Below are 18,802 nucleotides of genomic sequence, written 5' to 3'. Positions count from 1 at the left end.
AATGCAAAATAGTTTTATCTGGAAATAAAATAGCCTTGCTATATTATTTCTTTGCCAACATTGAGATTACCTAATTGAGACTGAATTGGAATCTTTCCACTTTAGGTATTTTTCTGTGTTTATATATCTCTTGTGGATAACATCTCTGGGGTTTATCTTGAGATTCCTCACTCACTACAAAAAGTGGTATTTCTCCTAAGTAACACAGCTAAATGATATTCACATACACATACCAGTAATTGATTTAATCTCTCTCTTTCTATGTGGCCAATATAATTATAAAAATCATTTAAACTAATAACTGTTCTATTTATAAGATGTTGCCTGATTGACTTAGAATTGTGTTTCAGCTAGCTACACCTTTACATCATCTTCTTCTCTAACTGGTTGGCTATTCCTTTTTCATTTCTATCTCCAAATATGTGATGATTTTATAGGAAAGAATAAGCAATTTATTTTATTGCATACTTAATAAAGCATGTGTGTTCTTCAACTTCATCTTTGACCTTTTGGGTTGTATAGGTTTTTTAAAGACAACCAACCAATTAGAAATATTTTAAATAACTTTTTAAAATAATCATGGCATATACTCTATATATCTCTGCCTTATTTCACCTAGGAATTCAATCATGTACATGTGAGGTTTGTTTTGTACTCAGTTGCCACTTTTCATGACTTTGCCTGGCATGTCCAACCCCAGGCTCCAGAATAAAGGCTACATGAGAGCTGAGATAACCACATGCCACTTCCCACCTGCTGCCTTTGAAGGGAAAAGGGGTCATGTGGAGTCGTGGCTCAGAAAGTCGTGAGGAAGCAGTTGTCACAGGCGCAGGGATGTGTAAAGCCCTGACCCCTCTACTAAGCAGGAAAAACCTATTAGGAGGTTGTAGAGGGCGGTGTTTGAAGCTGAAGCCACAGAACCAAAGTGAGATCACAGAGATTAAGAGTGAGGGAAGGGACGCAGTTGATAATCACTGGGGACTTTTTATGTGCCTGCTATTGTCCCAGGTCCATGAATATTCATCTTCTCGTTTAATCACTCAATAACCCAGTTTGATAAATGAAATTCAGAGAGAAGAAGTGATGATTTCCAATCTTGTCATTTACCCTTCAAAAGGTGATTGCTTCATTTTCCTATTTCTCCAATTTTATATCAGTAATTCAAAGACAAGGACTAACTTCTCAAGTTGTTTAGTTTTCCTTCCATTTTTTGTTCTACCTTATGCAGATCACGAAGCTTTAGTAACCTGCTAGATATTAAAGATACCGTTCCAGATATTTTGTTGAACGAATTGTGTCAGTAGAATAGTTTCTTCAAAATACAATACAGAGGCAATTTCTGTATAGTTTTGGCTACCTACATATAGGTTTCATCAATTTTGAAATTATTAAATATCTCTGGGCATCCTACTGTTGATCACTTTTCTTATCATCATCTAACTAAAAATAACCCCCACTGGCAAATGTATAAAGTTTGCCTCTGAAAGAATGAAACAGAGTGCAAATATCACACATGAAAAGCAGTCGTATTATTTTATGGAAATACCTTATTGTTTCAAGAGTCTACCAAGCTCCCCATACCACACTTTCCTTTTCCTGGTTCCCCCTTCTTTGCAAAACATTGCACCTCATTGTTAGTTTGGCTCAAGGGAGCAACTCAGTTGTACCCTCATCATGATTTGTTGGAACATATTTACACAGAATTCTTTTTCCTTTCATGCTCCCTGGTTTGCCAGGAAAATTTCGAGAGGAATTTAAAGCTGCATTTTCTTGCTGTTGCCTTGGAATTCACCATCGCCAGGAAGATCGGCTTGCCAGGGGACGAACGAGCACAGAGAGCCGGAAATCTCTGACCACCCAGATCAGCAACTTTGATAACATATCAAAACTCTCCGAGCAGGTTGTGCTCACCAGCATAAGCACACTCCCAGCAGCCAATGGGGCAGGACCGCTTCAAAACTGGTAGAATATTTATTCATATGACAGGGATATCTGAGGAAAACTATCCTTTTTTTAAATATCTGTACACAGAAATTTTATGATCTTAAAGATATGAAGGTAAAATGACTTTGTGGACCCTTTTTTTTTTTTTAACTATGGCTCTTTGGAAATAAAAAAGTTAGTTTAAAATAATTTCTCAATTTTTGATTTAAATTTATTAGAAAACTAACCTTCACTGAACTTACATCAGGCTATTTCACTTTTTGTTTCAGGCATTAGGATTTGTGTCAATGAAATGTTTGGAACATTTCTAATTTGAATTGTTATTTCAATCTTTCACCTTCAAATTGGTTGCAAAGAATTACTAAAAGTTATCCACTAATATTTTTTTCTTTTTTCTTTTTGGCTGCTAAAAGAAGTAGCAATCACTAACTCTGAATTAACAACAGACTTCTTAGTTGACTTTATAGTTTAAAAAAAAACCGCAAAGACTATCATGATGTAACATCTGAGAGAATATTTATGTACACTATAGCATATTAGATAACAAAAAAGCTATCTTTTAAAACTACTTAAAAATATACACTCTTAACCTTTATTTTCCATTAATTTTGTCACTCATTTACACAATTTTCTCAGGTTTGTAATCTTATCATTGCTAACATTTCTCATCTCAACATATGGCCAGTAAGACTGTATTAAAACAAAAACTTTGGAGGAACTACAAATACATAATCATTTCATCTCTATGAAAAGAATTCAACATTTAAGAATAGATAAAATCACAGTATTATATTCTTCTAACTGAGAAAAATGACATAGTGGGCCTTGCTGGAACAAATGAAGAATGCACTTTACAAAGAAAAGTGGACAACTGAATCACAGTTGGGCCCCATATTGGACAGGTTAATGCCATGGAGGTTTGATGGCAAATATTGGTACTTATTTAGTTTTTATAAACATTCATCAAATACTTGCTAGAAAGCACCCTTTGTACTAGGTGCTAGGGAGTGAGGTAGGGATCTATACAAATGTGCCTTCAGAAGAGCTCTAGGCTACTGAGGGAGACGTGTGTTCACGGAGTCTGCAGGGCAGCAGTCCTCTCTGGGGAACAGATGAGGACACCATGGGCAAAGCAGTGAAACACGAGCAAAGTTCCTCACCAGGACATTGCAGTAAAACTGTCATTTCCACCCGAGCCTGCAGCTAAGAGCCAGGTGGTTAGAATGGAGGTGACTGTTTTTCACTCACACACAAATGAGTAGGAATATTGTATATTTTGTACAAATGTGAGAGCTGGGATTCAAACCATTGACTATTTCACGTTTGTTCCTCTGCAAAATTCTTCTGATTCAATGAGTCATTTTAATATTGAAGTTCAAGAAATATTCATGAGAGGTTGCTCTTCTTAGACTATGGCAGCAGGTGTTCTTATTTTATTGAAACAAAACAGATGGAGAATACTACTTGTGAAAAATTTTCGTAGAAGATAAAAATCATCTTGTTCTTTTCTTTTTTCCCAACCCATCGCTTTCAGAAAGAAGTAATTCAGTAAAATTATCCACAAATTGTTTTCCTACTTTAGAATTTGGGATTGCCTTGTGCGTTTCACTACTCAAAGCAAAAAGTACCCTTGCGTAAGAGGTTTATCAAAATTATATCACTAATTACAAGAATAATAATGAAAGCAAAATATTGTAAGTCTCTCCTTTCTCCCCTTTATACATTTGAGAATTTTTTTTATTTATGCTGCACGAATTGAGAGTCGGTTTTCAGGTTGTGATGGAAGCTAGCACTTTAAATAGTTTGAGGATAACTTCAAAAATTGTTGATAATATGCCTTAATATCTAAGCATAATAAGAGCTAAATTCTTTAGACCCTAATATATCTAGTTCTTTATCATTTAAGAAGGAAAAAGAGAGCCAGTGAGTGGCTCAGAGAGGTGGCTGTTGTGTGGTTGTACATTGAAGACAGACTCATATGACAGAGTTCCTTTGCTCTAAATCAGTGATTCTCGAAGAATAGTTCCTGAACCATCAGGATCATCTGAGAACTTATTGGACATCAGATTTCCACCCTCTATCCCAAATCTACTGAATCAGAAACTTTGGGTGTGGAACCCAGGAATCTGTATGTTAACAAGTCCTACAGGTGATTCTGAGGTACCTTAACATTTGAGAACCACTGCATCAGATAATACCTCCAAATAATACCTGGCACCTGCTAATTAGCTCATGTGAAATAAAGTATTTTACTGCACAGGTATCTACAACAGGGACCACCACTACCGTCAGCCTGGTTGCAGGTCTAGGTGAAGAGGCTGAGCATCAGCATTGAATGTCACTCAGTGCCATCTCACTCAGAGATAATCGCTCCCGTGTTACAAGTGCCGTGTGAAGAAGACTCGTCTGAAAGCACTTGTGTGCTTTATGGCTGCCTGGATGACTTCAGTTTCTAACTAAATCTTTCAAATTTCCAATTCTATTGGTACTTACTAAGGCTAAGTTTGGTGGAAGCAGACTGTTTCTAAGAACGATCATTGTCTGAAAGGAAAACAAACACCAATACTTACGAGAAACTGTGGGAATGGAGTAATAGACCATGCACATTGCTCTCAACACGTTGGCACAGGAATTCTCAGAAGTCTGGATTTAGTATGGCTACCTTACTAGGACACGTGGTAAAGAAACTGGTGTTCCCAAAACTTGCCCATCTGGTGGAACAAAGAGTCAACAACTTACCTCATTATGTGCTAATAACACAAATGAGAACACTTCTTATGAAAGGAATGTGTTGCGATTATTTTGTGCTCTACATAGAATATGTATCTTTTTTTGCTATATTTCAAATATTTAATGTACAATGTCATTAATGTTACTGAAATTTTGTTATCAGTTAGGATGAGAATAATTTTATCTGACATAGAATCCTTTTGAACTTCATTATTTCTGAATTTCTACAAACCCATGAAAACTTTTATATTTTACTTCATTCTTGGCAAAAGATGACTGCCAGTTTCTAAGACAGTGACTTCTAAATTATCCAAGGCTTGGAGCATTTCTTGAATATTAAATAACTGTTACAAATCCTTGATGAGTTAATTGCAAAAGTGTTGGGCACAGTAATATTAAGTTTCACTCCCAGTGTACATTGTTTTAATGAAGACACAGGTAAATATGTAATCTGAAAAATGTAGTCTGAGTATACATAACCCTGAGCAATCAGAACGACCAATCCCAAGGATGCTTATGGATACAAACTGTGAAGAGGGCTGTTATTATTTTTATAACTGGCATAATAATAGAGTGTTTTGCACTTGATATAAGTCATCATGGTAATCAACTGCACTTCAAAAAATATATGTGTAGTCAGTCATTACAATTAGAAAGCTTTTCAATTCCAGTTAATTTTACAACAGATGACTTTTCTACTTCTTACAAGTTGTAAGTCAAAAGAAAAGAGTAAATCCATTAGGTTATGTGCAATTAGTTTTCAAATGGCATGAAGCAAAGTAATAAATTTTTTAGAGACAATACGTAAACAGAGAAAACACTGTTAATTTAGGTCTATTGCCTTATGTACCTCAGAAAATGGAGTGCAAAGGCGTGAAGCTCACCGTTATCCCAAATTCAAAGGGGATTGTTTTCTAGACCATGAGTACAATCAGGAAGGCGACAAGAACTCCCTTCCACTTGCCACGTATTTCTATGATCTTGCATTTCTTTATTAACGTTGGAGTTAGAATGTCTTTAAGGTTTTCTTGAAATGTATTTCTATAAGTATTGTAATCCCATGTGTGTAACATCATGTCACTTGTTTAACAATTATCTTATACACTTAAACCTCTTTATGCCTGATTTACTGTGTCTTCATGAAGAAACTTCTTATCAAATCCAATGTGATTGTACATGAACTATAGTAAAGGATGCTTGTTACATAGTTTTTAAGTAAAAACCACATTGACAATTCTATAATCACATTCACATTGCTCTATTTTATGAAAAATCTTGTTGATTAGATAAATTGGATGTTCACTCACAGCTAATGTCGAAGCCTTGCAGTTCAGGATTGAATTAAGCCCTCTGGCACAGTATTTAATGACCAAAATATTTTTCCCATTAAGTTTATATAACCAGGGATAATCATGATATAAAGGGTTTTTAATGCTTTTTAGAGCAGGTACTATGAAAAAGATGGCTAAGATTAATACAGAAATATTTCATAAAAATTATGTAATACCACATATATATATACCATTACATTTTAGAGCATTTATCTGAGCCAAGAGATTTAATCTTGTTTTGACTTAGAGGATATGATGACCTTGTGATTTTTTATTTATTATTAGACTAGTAAGCACTGCATTTATGTAATTAAGCAATTTTTTCTTGGTCATTATATATAAAACTTTCAGAATTCTTTTAATCTCAGTGATACATTTTAGAATGTGCATTTCCTGCTTTTTGTTTACCAAAATGATTCTGAAAATGGCAGAATCGAATGCCAACAATTTTAATTTAAGAATCCATTTTTATTCAGCACTGTTTATTCTAACTTGTATCAAAAATGGAGCCAAAGTAACTGGGCAAAGTAAATACTTGTCTCCTAGGGAAATGTGATTGGAGTGTGCAGTGGTTTTTAAAGATAGAGTGAAACTTTCGGAATGAAATCCCAAGAATAGCGATTTCAGGGGTGAGGATGTTTTGAGTGATCCATCGTCACAGAGCAGGTAGTTGGCAGATACCCCTGCTCCTAGAGTCAGCCTTGAAGAGAAGACACCTACCTCTACTCCCATCTAGGCCAGGGGGGACGTTGCTTGCAGCCCCTCTCTGCCCCTGTCTGCTTCCAGTGTCTTCTCACTCTCCAGATGTATCCTTGCCCCAGTCCCTCCCTCCTCCCTCCCTGCCCACCTCCCTTCCTTCCTTCCTCCCTCCCACTCTCTCTCTCTCCTCTCTTTTTATTTATTTAACTAGCCTGCCTAAGGTTATAGCAATTTGAGGCAAGTGAAAAGAGATCTGTAAACTCCTATCTCCTCTAAAATTCCGTGTTAAGTAGTCACTAAGGTTCTTGATGCCCCAGACCTTCTTCCTGGTGTTTACTGCTGTATCCTGGTTGCTAGAACCGTGCCTGGCATATAGAAGTTGTCGAACAGGAAAAGGGAAAGCTGTAGAACAATTCATTGCCTTTATTTGGGGTCTTAGAAATTGCAGCTCAGGAACACAGATTCAGAAGGAAACCCACAAGTTATGCTCCAAGGAGGAGAAAAGGTTTAGGGTTTTTAAAGACAAAAAAGGGGAACTCTGAGAGGACTTATGTAAATGGTCTTGATTGGCTAAACTACTGTAACCTACATTTAGCTATGCATAATTGCTTGCTAACGTGATCACTAGGCAAAAAAATGTCCACTTTTGTGCAGGCGGCAAATGTTTGTCCAGGATGTTTACATTTTGGCAGAATGCAAAGTTTAACATTCTTCTGAGATCAGCAGTTTCAAAGAAGAGGACTTGCGTAGACCCTATATCCTTAATAGCCCCCTGACTTATTTTACTTTATTCTCAGTATCAATATTAACTCCATTTTTTCTACATCTACAAAGTTACTAGCTAAATACCTCTCAAATTAATGAATTAACAATAATTGCATGGCAGATTTTTCCCCAACCCATCCTTTTCTTCCGTTTTCTCCCAATTATTTGCATGTGGCCTCTAAAACTCCCTTTCCACTGAGAACAAAATGCTCTGTATTCTCAGAGTCTACACAGCTCAGACCTTTTTCTTTCCTTACCAAGAAGAAACCGTACGTTGAGAACACCGATTCCCATTCTCAGGCCACCATCACATTGGGAGGTAGCACTGGTGTCACGCAGACCTTCCGTTCCACAGCCAGCTGACCAGCCAGCACACCCAGAGACAGACCTTGGAGTAAAGAGCTTTATTCAATAAGCGGCAGGTTCGAAGTGGGAGGATGTCCTAAAGAGCCATCTTAATGCAGAGTTGATTTCAAGCTCCTTTAATGCCAGGTAAAGGGGGAGCAGAAGGGGACTGAGGTTAGGAGGTGGCATAACTGCAGACATCCGAGCACCAGCGAGGGTCCGAGGAGAGTTGTAAACTCCCCATCCTTGGTCAGCTGACTCCCACGCACAGGTCTGGTCCTGACATTCTTATCTCCCTCGGGGAGACAAGCCTTGGGCAAGCAGCTATTTGCAGAAATCTCAAGCTGTCAGCAAAATTCCTTTTGATGATTAACAAGCCTGTGTGCAGGGCTACAGGACTGAGCAAAAAGCCCTTCCCCGCCCCCTCCCCCTTTTTTTTCTCTTTTGGCCTAAAGATTAAAGCAACAAAGGAGACCCAGTGCAGAGGCAGAGATGCCAAGCTTTTCTGATCTCTTGCACCAGTATCCTCACCAATCCTAGGCCCAGACCACCACTCTTCCATCCCTAAGTAAGAGCTGGCCCCTTTTAGGGGCTTCACCATCACTGAGCTCTCTCTGCTGCTGGCATTGCCAGCCTCCTGATTTCTCTGCCCCTCACTCACATACCTTAGCATCTGCCCTGTAGTCATAACTCAAAAGCCTGAGTCCCTGTGGGTGATGCGCCCAGAATTCAGCTTTCCACTTCCTTGGTCTCCTTAACGTGAAAGACTGAGTTCCCCTGTTCATCAAACCCACCCCTAGTTTTGCATAGCACAGTTTATATGCTGTGTACCTTGTACCTTATTATCTCCCATGAGAACAGATCCTCCTCTGAAATATAAGACATTAATAGTCTATTCAGAGCCAGCATTCACTTACCCATCCTTTCATCTCACAGTTGTGTTCCCACTACAATTTCCCTCAACCCCAAAGAGACTACTGGATTATTTAGCCTTTTATTCGATCCCACTTTATCAGTCCCATCCTGGACTGACCTTCTTCCCCACCCAAGGAGAAACAAGACCACCAGGTGGTATTGCACTCATTCCTGGACATGATGTACTTCACCAAATTCTTACACTTTGCCCTGATGAAGTCATGACAGTTCTCATGCAACGGACAGCCTGCCCTCCTATAGCATCGAAAATAAATGACTTGAGCACATCACGAAGCCTTATTGAGTTAGACTGCTAGGCCAACAGTGCCAGCCGCTCTTCTCTAACTGGGACTGCACTCCAGAGACCCATTTCTCCAGGTCGGCCATGGCATGAACTGCATCACTTTCTTTACCCTATCTCTGCTATCATGAGCCCTCATTATTTTTCCTTCTGCGTCAGAAGCTGCTCTGAAAATAATTTCATTATTTATGAATTCTCTTTAAGACCATATAAATTCACTTAATTTGATCTTGCAAATCCTCTACAACTCTTCTTGTTGTCAATCTTCACTTTTAACTCTGGGTGTTTGGGGGCAAGAGGAGGTCATCTCATTTTTTTCTTGGCTAGCTATTAATAATTTCCTAATTTATTTATTTTTTTTGTAAATGTTCCATTTGAAATGCATCTGCAGCTGGGCCTCTTTTACTTTATACATCTGTGGCTGTATTCCTTCTGCTGAGAGATGTTCTAATAGTAGAACTTACTTTACCATACTCCAGCCTCTGAAAAGCCAAGAGAGCTCCCTCCATCTGACTACAAAACTAATATTGCATTTTCCTCACTCTAAAAGGAGATTCTCCATGCATATTGTCAAACTTTTTGGCAATGAAGAAATGATTTAATTAATTACCATGTTTTATTAGAAAATTGTACCTTTCTCTTTACAAGGCATGTGTCCTGCCTGGCATATATATTCTACCAATTCTAAAAGCCCACTTTCCTCACGTGATAACCTAATCTAGGCTTAGAATGTATTATTATAAGGAACCATCTATAAACCATATTTTTGTTTGTATTGTTTTGTTTTACCAATAGACTCTGAATATTTAGCTTCAAAAGTGACTCCCTGGTTGTGTTACTCTAGTCGTTGAAAGGGGCCATCATCTCCTTACCTTCTTCACCCTAAATTGTGCTCTTACAATGACTGACTTTGCACATAACTGGAATGGAATGAGATCATGGAGTTCTTAAGACTAAGAAAAGCAAAATATTCCCATCATTCCATTAGCAGACATCTGTTCTGCTAGTGAAAGTCAACAGTATTCTACATGCTCCTGTAGGAGACCCATGCTCATCACTCATCAACAACTTACATGCAGATTAAATTCAGCCTTGAGTACAACTTGTTCAGAGAACCAAAACCATCTCCCTATCTCATTTGCAATGAGTGTAGATAAGCCCTGCTATTGATGCTTATACTGGTTCTCAAGCTCAATATTTTCTCAAGAGTCAGGACCTGTCAAGATGCTACCCTAATAAGATTTTCCAATGGGATGACACATTAAAGAATTTTACTCCCTCCTTTAAGTATTTGAAAAATTCCATTTAATACAGTGTTTAAATCTGATAAATATTAGGATCACTTTTCTCTGTTGCAAGGCACAAAATGACAGTATTTTACATGCATTTAACAAAACTGATTGCTACTGGGAGAATCCAAAATAGGCCACTGAAATAGCTTTCTAACTACTACCATCAAAGAGTTTAAATAAAATATTTTAAGTAAACATCATTATTTTGTATAGCTATGTCCCAGAAGAGCCACCAACCAAAAGTTGTACAATTTGATGCTACTAACCTAAGATTTTAACTAGTTTAAGTCACGGCCATCTATTCAGCAGGACTTATCATTCAGTTATGTTTGTGTTTATTTTTCTACCAGGAGATCTTAAAGGGTATAGCAAGAAAGTGATGCTTCCAGTTGGGCATTCTGTGAGTGATTTACTGGGCATTTTTAAATGGTTGTGGTGCTTGATTATATCTTGTTTCCAAGCTGAAATAATTGTGTCCCAGCTTTCAACTGGGACTACCCAACCATCTGCTTGAGAATCCCCTGAGATTCTTGTTAAAAATGCAGGTCCCTGACACCATCCATACATCATTTTGGTTTGTCTAGGGTGAAACTCAGGGATTCTGATTCAACTGGTGTGGACTGGCATTTGACCACTGATTTATTGCCTGTGATGGTAGGGAGTGAGTTGCTCATTTGCGTGCTTTAGAGCTGACCCCATCATATCTTGAGGAGAATATTTATAGTCTTGGGGCCTCTGCCTGATTCTGACTGGAATGGGTGACATTTCATTCAAGCCATTGCCATTGTTTGGCTTCTTATTTTCATAAACTGTCAACACAATTCCAGTTACATAAGAGCTAAATCATATGGCTCTGTTCTTAACTGGTTCACATAGCTGTATTCTAGGCTCTTGTCAAGATTCATGAGTAACCTCCCAGCCACAAATTTTCAACTAACAATATTTGATACCCAAAATTTAGAAGCCAAAGCAAAACTCTTTCGCCACCACCAGATGGTGTTGCTTTGGGTTTACCTATAACTAGACCTCCAAGTGGCCTTCAGAAACTAACTGAAGATAATTAGGAGATGATTAGAAGAACTTACAGAAATACACTACTGTCCTTCGCATATCAAAACCTATAGAAGGAAACAGTATCTTTGGGGAATTTTCTATAGGATATGCCATCTTTTATTTTCCTCTCGTTACTTTGAAATCCATCTTTATATTTCCCCAGTTGGAGCTGTGTTCTCTTATTCCATTTTGTGAATTTATACACACACACACACACACACACACACACACAATAATATAGACATTTTATGTCTCACTGTACTTTGGTAGGATGATAGCACACTTCACTGAGAAGCATTACAAAGAAGAGTCCTAAGAAGATGTTACTCTCTTTACTTAAAAGTATTGAGGGCCGTGTTCGTGACATTCCAGGTATTCAGTCAAGGAACACATAAGGAAGAATTTCTGCCTGGATTTAGTATCAGCAGTACTTCATTCATCTTAAGAATATAGCCTGATTTGCTATTTTAAAAGGTGTGCTCACTTTTCACATCACTTGCTAGAAGGATTAGAGGCGAATCTGCAACCTGCCCGATCCCACCTTTGCTGTGCGTAGGCCATCACAGTGAGCCCTGTGCAGACTGATCCCATGGAGCTTGCCTTCCACTTTGTTTTCTACCTTCCTTCCTATTCACCTCCATTCTCTGGCATTTCCATTTTAAGATGTCATCTTTTACTTCCATTGTTTTTGAAACAAATAAATACAGATTGTTTGAGAACACAAAAGTACTTAGGAAAATTTAGAGATGAATGTTAAGCAAAACTGAAAATTAGTTACAAATATAGAGCAGTTTGTATATTTTAGCAAACAATTTCTTTTTAAAAATTACTAACCTATCACAGAGGGAGGACTTACGAACTTAAATAATATGGATAAGGTACAAATGTGGATTCGTCTCCCTGACTGTGGCGTCTGTGGGCTGGGCTGGCTCCAAATTCCACAGATTATTGGATAAGGTGTCTTTGCCCATGTTGCAACTGAAGAGTAAACATCCCTGCTTTATGTACCTCAGTACCCCCAGGTGGAATTTGGTATCCCTCTACACCATGATCAGTCTCTTTAATCATTTTTATATAAAAATTTCTCCCAGAAAGGATTTCTGCAATGTCAAATCCATTTAAATCCTTTCTTAATGCATGGGTTTCAAATCCTGATGATCATCTCAGTTATGATTTTCTTAAGATTGAAAAGGTAAGTGTTTTTGACAAAGTATAAACAACTCAGAAATTATTAATTCAGTCATCGACTAGATACCCTCTTAGACTCCTGCAGTACCAGCTCTCTTCTCAATAACTTGTCATTTGGGGTCTTTGGATTTAAGCATTTTCTTCCCTATTAGTATATAAATTCTTTGAAAGCAGGAACTGGGCTGCATTCATATTTGCATGCCAGCCCATGGGCCTCATAAGATACCGGCAATCAATCAACCTTTGTTGTCTAAATCAGTAAACGAAGAGCCCATAAGTAATGTTGTAGTTCATTTCACTCTATTCTGAAAACTTTTAGAGCAATATGAGACTTGTTCATAAAGAAAAATACATGGAGTATTTCTTACTTAACCTCAGCATTGTGCTAGGAAGGGCTCTACAGGTGAAAAGGACTACATCTGAAGCTAACCTTACCTTCAGCTAAACCATTTTGTGAGGGAGAATGTAAACAAAGTTAAAAAATCAATTTTTAGGTGCTAGGTATTAGACAGGATGAAACTTGTCTTTGCCTAGAGAAAGGTACCTTTGGAAGAAAAAAGGCTTTGCTGGGGTTTGAAGGCAGAGATGAGGAACGCATGCTGGGCAGAAGGACAAACCCACCAGTGGTTGGGCATGTGGAGCACTATGACCCCATCCAGGAACTGCACAGAACACAAAGGGAAAACCGGGGCCCTTGGCAGGAAGTGGCATTAAGTGGGTGGGTAGGGGTAGATACTAAAAGGCTTTTTGTAATATTTGAAGAAATTTGAAACTAGTGTTATGTAATAGAGAACAATTTAGGAATTCTATCCAGAGGAGGGATATGACTAGATTTGGGTTCTGGTGAGTGTTAATAGCTCTGTAGCCAGTGAATTTCAGAGCTGGGCATTGTCACTTTGGGTCTCAGATAGGTTGTTATGGAACTATTCATCTTCAAGAATAATGATTGGATCTAAATCAAGGCAGTGGCAATGGGGCTGGAAAATAAACATTAGATTTAATATCAAGATGAAGGTGTATGAAATAAGAGAGTTTGCATTAATGTCTAATTCTATTTACAATGGACCCAAGCCACCCTCCACTTTAACAGAGGCAGTGCTGTTCCAGTAGCCGAGGTGCTTTAACTACACTTGTAAACTTGCCCTCCCCTTGCTAACATGCTTTCTTCTGACTGTATGTGTGTTTAGGGGGGAGGCAAAGTTAGATGTTCACTCTGCGAGCTGACCTCTTTCTCTTTGACCTCTAACCAATGATCCCCACCCCTCCTTGCATATGTTGCCTGATATACCCAAACACGGCTGCCAATTTGCTACTCTTAGGGCCAAGAACCTGCCACCACTTGGATCACCACAGCCTGCTCCGTGGGCTGCTCCCCTGTTTACAGTGGCACTGATGTACAAGTACAGCCTTGGGGATTCTCTTCTCTCCCCTGTGTCTTCAAGTGTATGTTTGAGTGTGTGTTTGCGAGTGTGGGTGTGTGTACTATAAACAGAAGAGAGCAGGTCACATTTTCTCTTCTTGTGTTATGAATATCAAAGGGTGTTTCCTATGAAAACATGTCCCAGGTCTAAGACTGAGAGGCTCTTTAGTAGTATAGCTTACACTTGGACTGCTTTCCTCAAAGGGCCACCCTGCTGTCAGTTGGCATTAAAATCCCATTGCAGTGCACCAGGCTTGTAGTCTCTCAGAACTTCTTGGATCCCATGCCTTGGCAAGAACAGAAGCCAGCTAACATGAGAGTCAGTGGTGAAAGACTGAAGCTTTTCCTCTAAGATCAAGAACAAGACAAGGGTGCTCACTTTCACCACTCTATTCAACATTGAACTGGAAGTCCTAGCTAGAACAATCAGACACCATAAAGAAATAAAAGATATCCAAATTGGAAAGGGAAAAGCAAAATTTTTGTTACTGGCAGATGATATGATCTTACATATTGAAATTCCTAAAGTGCAATCATAACACTGTTGGGACAAATCAATGAATTCAGTGAAGTTGCAGGATATCAAATCAATTACTGAAATCAACTGCATTCTTACACACTAACAACAAACCACCTAAAAAGGAAAGAAAATATCCCATGCACAATAGCATCAAAACAAATAAAATATCAGGACTAAATTAACCAAGGAAGTGAAAGATCTATATATGAAAACTGTGAGACTTTGATGAGAGAAACTGAAGACACAAATGAAAGATATATTGTGTTCATGGATCAAATTTATTATTGTTAAAATGTCCAAACCCCCCTAAGCCATTTATAGATTTAATGCAATTCCTATTAAAGTTCCACTGGCATTTTCCTCAAAAATAGAAAAACAAATCCTAAGATTTGTATGGAACCACAAAAGACCATGAGTAACTGAAGCAATCCTGAGAAAGAACAGAACAGCTGGAGGCATCACACTCCTTGATTTCAGACTTTATTACAATGTTGTAGTAGTCAAAACAGTATGGTACTGGCATAGAGAGAGATATATCAATCACTGGAGCCCAAAATAGATTACGGAGCCCAGAAGTAAAGCCACACATATACAGTCAACTTAGCTTTGGCAAGGGAACCAAGAACATTCAATGGGGAAGGGATAGTTTCCTCAACTGATAGTGTTGAGAAAACAATAACCACATGCAGAAAAATAAAATTGGACTCCTGTCTTACACTACTCACAAAAATGTACTCAAGATGAATTAGACTCAAATATAATACCTGATACTATAAAACTCCTAGAAGGAAATTAGGGGAGAATCTCCCTGATGTTGGTATTGGCAATGAGACCAAAAGCACAAACAACACCAGCAAAAAACCAGCAAGTGGCACTACATCAAACTGAAAACCTTCTGAACAAAAAAGAAAAGAAGAGGCAACCTAGGGAATGGCAGAAAATATTTGCAAACCATATATTGAATAAGTGGGGAGATAATGGTCAGAGTGTATAAACTTGCAAAAAGAAGATGAATAGGAGGCTTTCAAGATTATCTCTCTGAAATATGTCTCTGACTGCAACCTCAAAAGACTCCTGAGCCAGAAACACGTGACCAAATCACTCCAGAATTCCAGACCCACAGAAATAGTGAGTAATCATAAATGATTATTATTGTTTTAAGATGATAAGTTTTGGGTGATTTTTACATTGCAATAGAAAAAAAAACTGATGTAAATCTGAAAAAAAATGCAATGTAGGAGAAAATAGGGAGAAAAAAAAGGAGAAAAATGTAGTACTCTATAAAAAAGGCGATGATGGTATGGCCCTCAAAAGGAAAGTTTGTTCTGACCATCTCAATAAATAAAGGGTCAGATTACATGAAAACTTCAGGTTCCAATACTATTAATCTCAGGCTCTATTTGTAGTAATTCAATTACTAGGAAAATGAATCAACAGAGAAGTTGAATTTATTTAGAAATCTATAATAGGAGGAAAGAACAAAAGTTGTTGGAAAAGTTTCTCTGACAAAGTCCTTTTCAGGAAGGAATTAAAGGGCAGTGAAGATATGATAATCTTCTTAAAATGATGTAACACAGTAACAGTTAGTTCCAGTAAAGCAGCAGGCAGATGTAGAATACAGATGAGAGAGAAAAAGTGGGACTAACACTACAACAGGGGAGGAGAAAGTTGACTTCAAGTAGGGGCTTCTAATTCAGAAACAGAAAAGCTATAGGAAACAGCCAAAATTATATTATAGATGTGACTCAAAACTCATTTGATTTTTATTTACAATCTGGAAAAGTGCTTTAGTTGTAAGACATATAATTTAATATCTCCAAGATCTCTCCCTTGACCTCACAATCTTCACCAGATACTACCTCAATTCTCTGCTTCTCTACAGCAAATTTCTTTGAAAGAGGTAATTCCTATTATCATAAATTCTTCTATGTCCATTTTATCCTGAATCTACTCCATCAGGTTTTTGCCCTTAAAAATCCCACAAATATTTCTTTTATCATCACCAATGACCTCCATATTGTTAAACCAATAGTCTGTCCTCATTTGAGTTATTAGAAGTTGATCACTCCCTTCTCCTGAAACATTTCCACCTGGCTTCTGGGATGCCTGGTTCTCATGGATTCTCTTTCACTCCATTAGCCATTCCTTTCCAGTTCCTCATCATCCTCCTGATCTAATATGTCAGTGTCCCCAGGGCACTGAACAAGCCCCCCAAGTAGGCTTCCTCTTGTCACCTGAATTCCCCATGGTCTGTTCTCCACACAACAGCAATCAGAATCCTTTTAAAAAACTAAACCAAAGCCTGTCACTACTCAGTACTCTCCATGGCTCCCTATTTTATTCAAATTAAAAAAAAATCAAAGTCCTTAATGACCCTACAATTTCCCACTTAATCTGGCCCCACAACCCCTCCCTCCGATCCATGTCCTGTCCCCCCTTGCCCACCCGCCCCAGCCACAGTGACCTAGTAGCTGATCTGTGAAGACACCAAGCACTTACCTATCTCAAGGCTTAGCAGTTGCTCCTCCCTCTGCCTGGAATCTCTCTCCACTTATTCTGCTATGTACCTTGTCCCTTCACTTACTTACCCTAGATAAAAAAGTAATTATTTGCCCTGAAACTCCATCATTTCATATCACCTTTATCCTGCCTTATTTTCCTTCTTAGGTTTATAGGTATCTGGCGTGGATGGAATTTACTGTTTATTTACACCTATATTCCCCTAGAATATAAGGTTTATGAAGGCAGGAGCTACATCTTTTTCATTACCCATTTCTGAAACAAGTGCCTAGAATGTAGTAGGAGCTCAATAAATACTTGCTGACTAAAGGAGTGAATATTAAAGTTTAAAACAACCCCATATTAGAATAATAGGTAGACAGAAACATGAGAGTTTTGATGTTTATGGGCATGGAAAGGCATTTGCCATGCATTGTTAAGGCAACAAACCAAATATAGATCAGTACACAGAGTGCAATATGGTATATATTTATAAACATGCATAGAAAATTTTTGAAAGCTGAACATCAAGTCTTATTTATATCTGAGAATGAAATTACATATTATTTTTATTTTCTTATAATTTTCTATACTTATTGAATTTACCAATGATTATAGATATATTTGTAGAAGTATAATAGCCAATTGAGTAATTTCCAAATGCAAAAAAAAGGCACTATGTGGACAAAACATTCATTTTGTGCTACTTATTGAATTCAAGTTATCTGGATTTCTGCTTTAACATGTAGGATTTGGAAAGTGTGATATTGAAAAAAACATTGTTAATACCTTAAATACAAAAAGTAAATGTAGAATTTTAATGGAAATAGCTAAAAACAGAATAGATACTAACTTTCACCATCTTTTTTCACACTATTTTCATCTATAATGTATGAATTACCCTGGGCTATCTGTGCTTCAAAAATGGTATTTAGGTTATATATGTATGTATGTATATATATTTTAAAAACCTAAGAAATACAATATTTACATTAGTTACCCATAAGTAGTAGGATCACTTTTTTTATATTTGCAATCAGAAATTAGTAACAGATGCAATTAACCTATTAATGTACAAATGTGTATACAAATATGATAGCAATGTTTCTTTAACAAGAATAAATAAAGTAAAACAATTTAAAGAAAATACCCCAAAAGGTAAATGGTGGATATCTCCTGGTGATTTAAATATAAATGTTTTCACTTGTTGTTTTTTAAATGCTATGCATATACAAGTATCAAATATCTTACAATGGAAAAAAATCACCTTGAAAAGGAAAACAAAGTAATTTGAACAGTATAAACTTGTTTCCAATAGTTTTAGCAACATATTAAATATATCCTTATATGTTATTGTCACATAGCTCTCCCATGGGATGTCTAGAGCCTTTCTCCCATACTTCCCTGGGAGAAGTGATCTTGTAAAAATTATCCAGTCTATAATTCAGCAGAAAGCATCCCCCACCCCCAGTCAGCCATCTCTCTGGTCAATACGGTCTGCACTGTGGATGACCTCATTTCAAAGGCAAGTATTTCCTATAATAAAAGGAAGAAAATATATTAAATTTAAATGTAAATATATGGTGCTTTGAGGTGATCTGGTACATTCTCCATTTAATAATAAATTTGGTGAATCAGCAGGCACATAATGCCTTCCCACCACGATGATTAGAGTGTGCAATGGACTCTAATATTAACATGAAATGGGAACGCAAGCAGGTATAAAGTTAGGAAAAGGAAATTAAAAGAACAAAGGGTATTTTTCAATAGTTAGGCTTGATTATAATTTTAGAGATAACA

General features: G+C 37.5%; 1 protein-coding gene across 1 annotated transcript in view; it reads left to right on the top strand.

Annotated features, from left to right (window-relative positions):
- Window positions 1-3,122, top strand: part of HCRTR2 (hypocretin receptor 2) — a 101,191-nt gene extending 98,069 nt beyond the window's left edge. The window contains exon 7 of the mRNA XM_036916328.2: window positions 1,737-3,122. Coding sequence (XP_036772223.1) covers window positions 1,737-1,966 — 230 coding nt within the window. The 3' untranslated portion in view covers window positions 1,967-3,122. The remainder of the gene's footprint in view (window positions 1-1,736) is intronic.
- The last annotated feature ends 15,680 nt before the right edge of the window (window positions 3,123-18,802 follow it).

The sequence above is a fragment of the Manis pentadactyla genome, chromosome 16 (assembly GCF_030020395.1).
Source record: "Manis pentadactyla isolate mManPen7 chromosome 16, mManPen7.hap1, whole genome shotgun sequence".
Classification (NCBI taxonomy): Eukaryota; Metazoa; Chordata; class Mammalia; order Pholidota; family Manidae; genus Manis; species Manis pentadactyla.
Note: the sequence above shows the minus strand (reverse complement) of the source record. Positions and strands in the feature narration are given on the sequence as shown.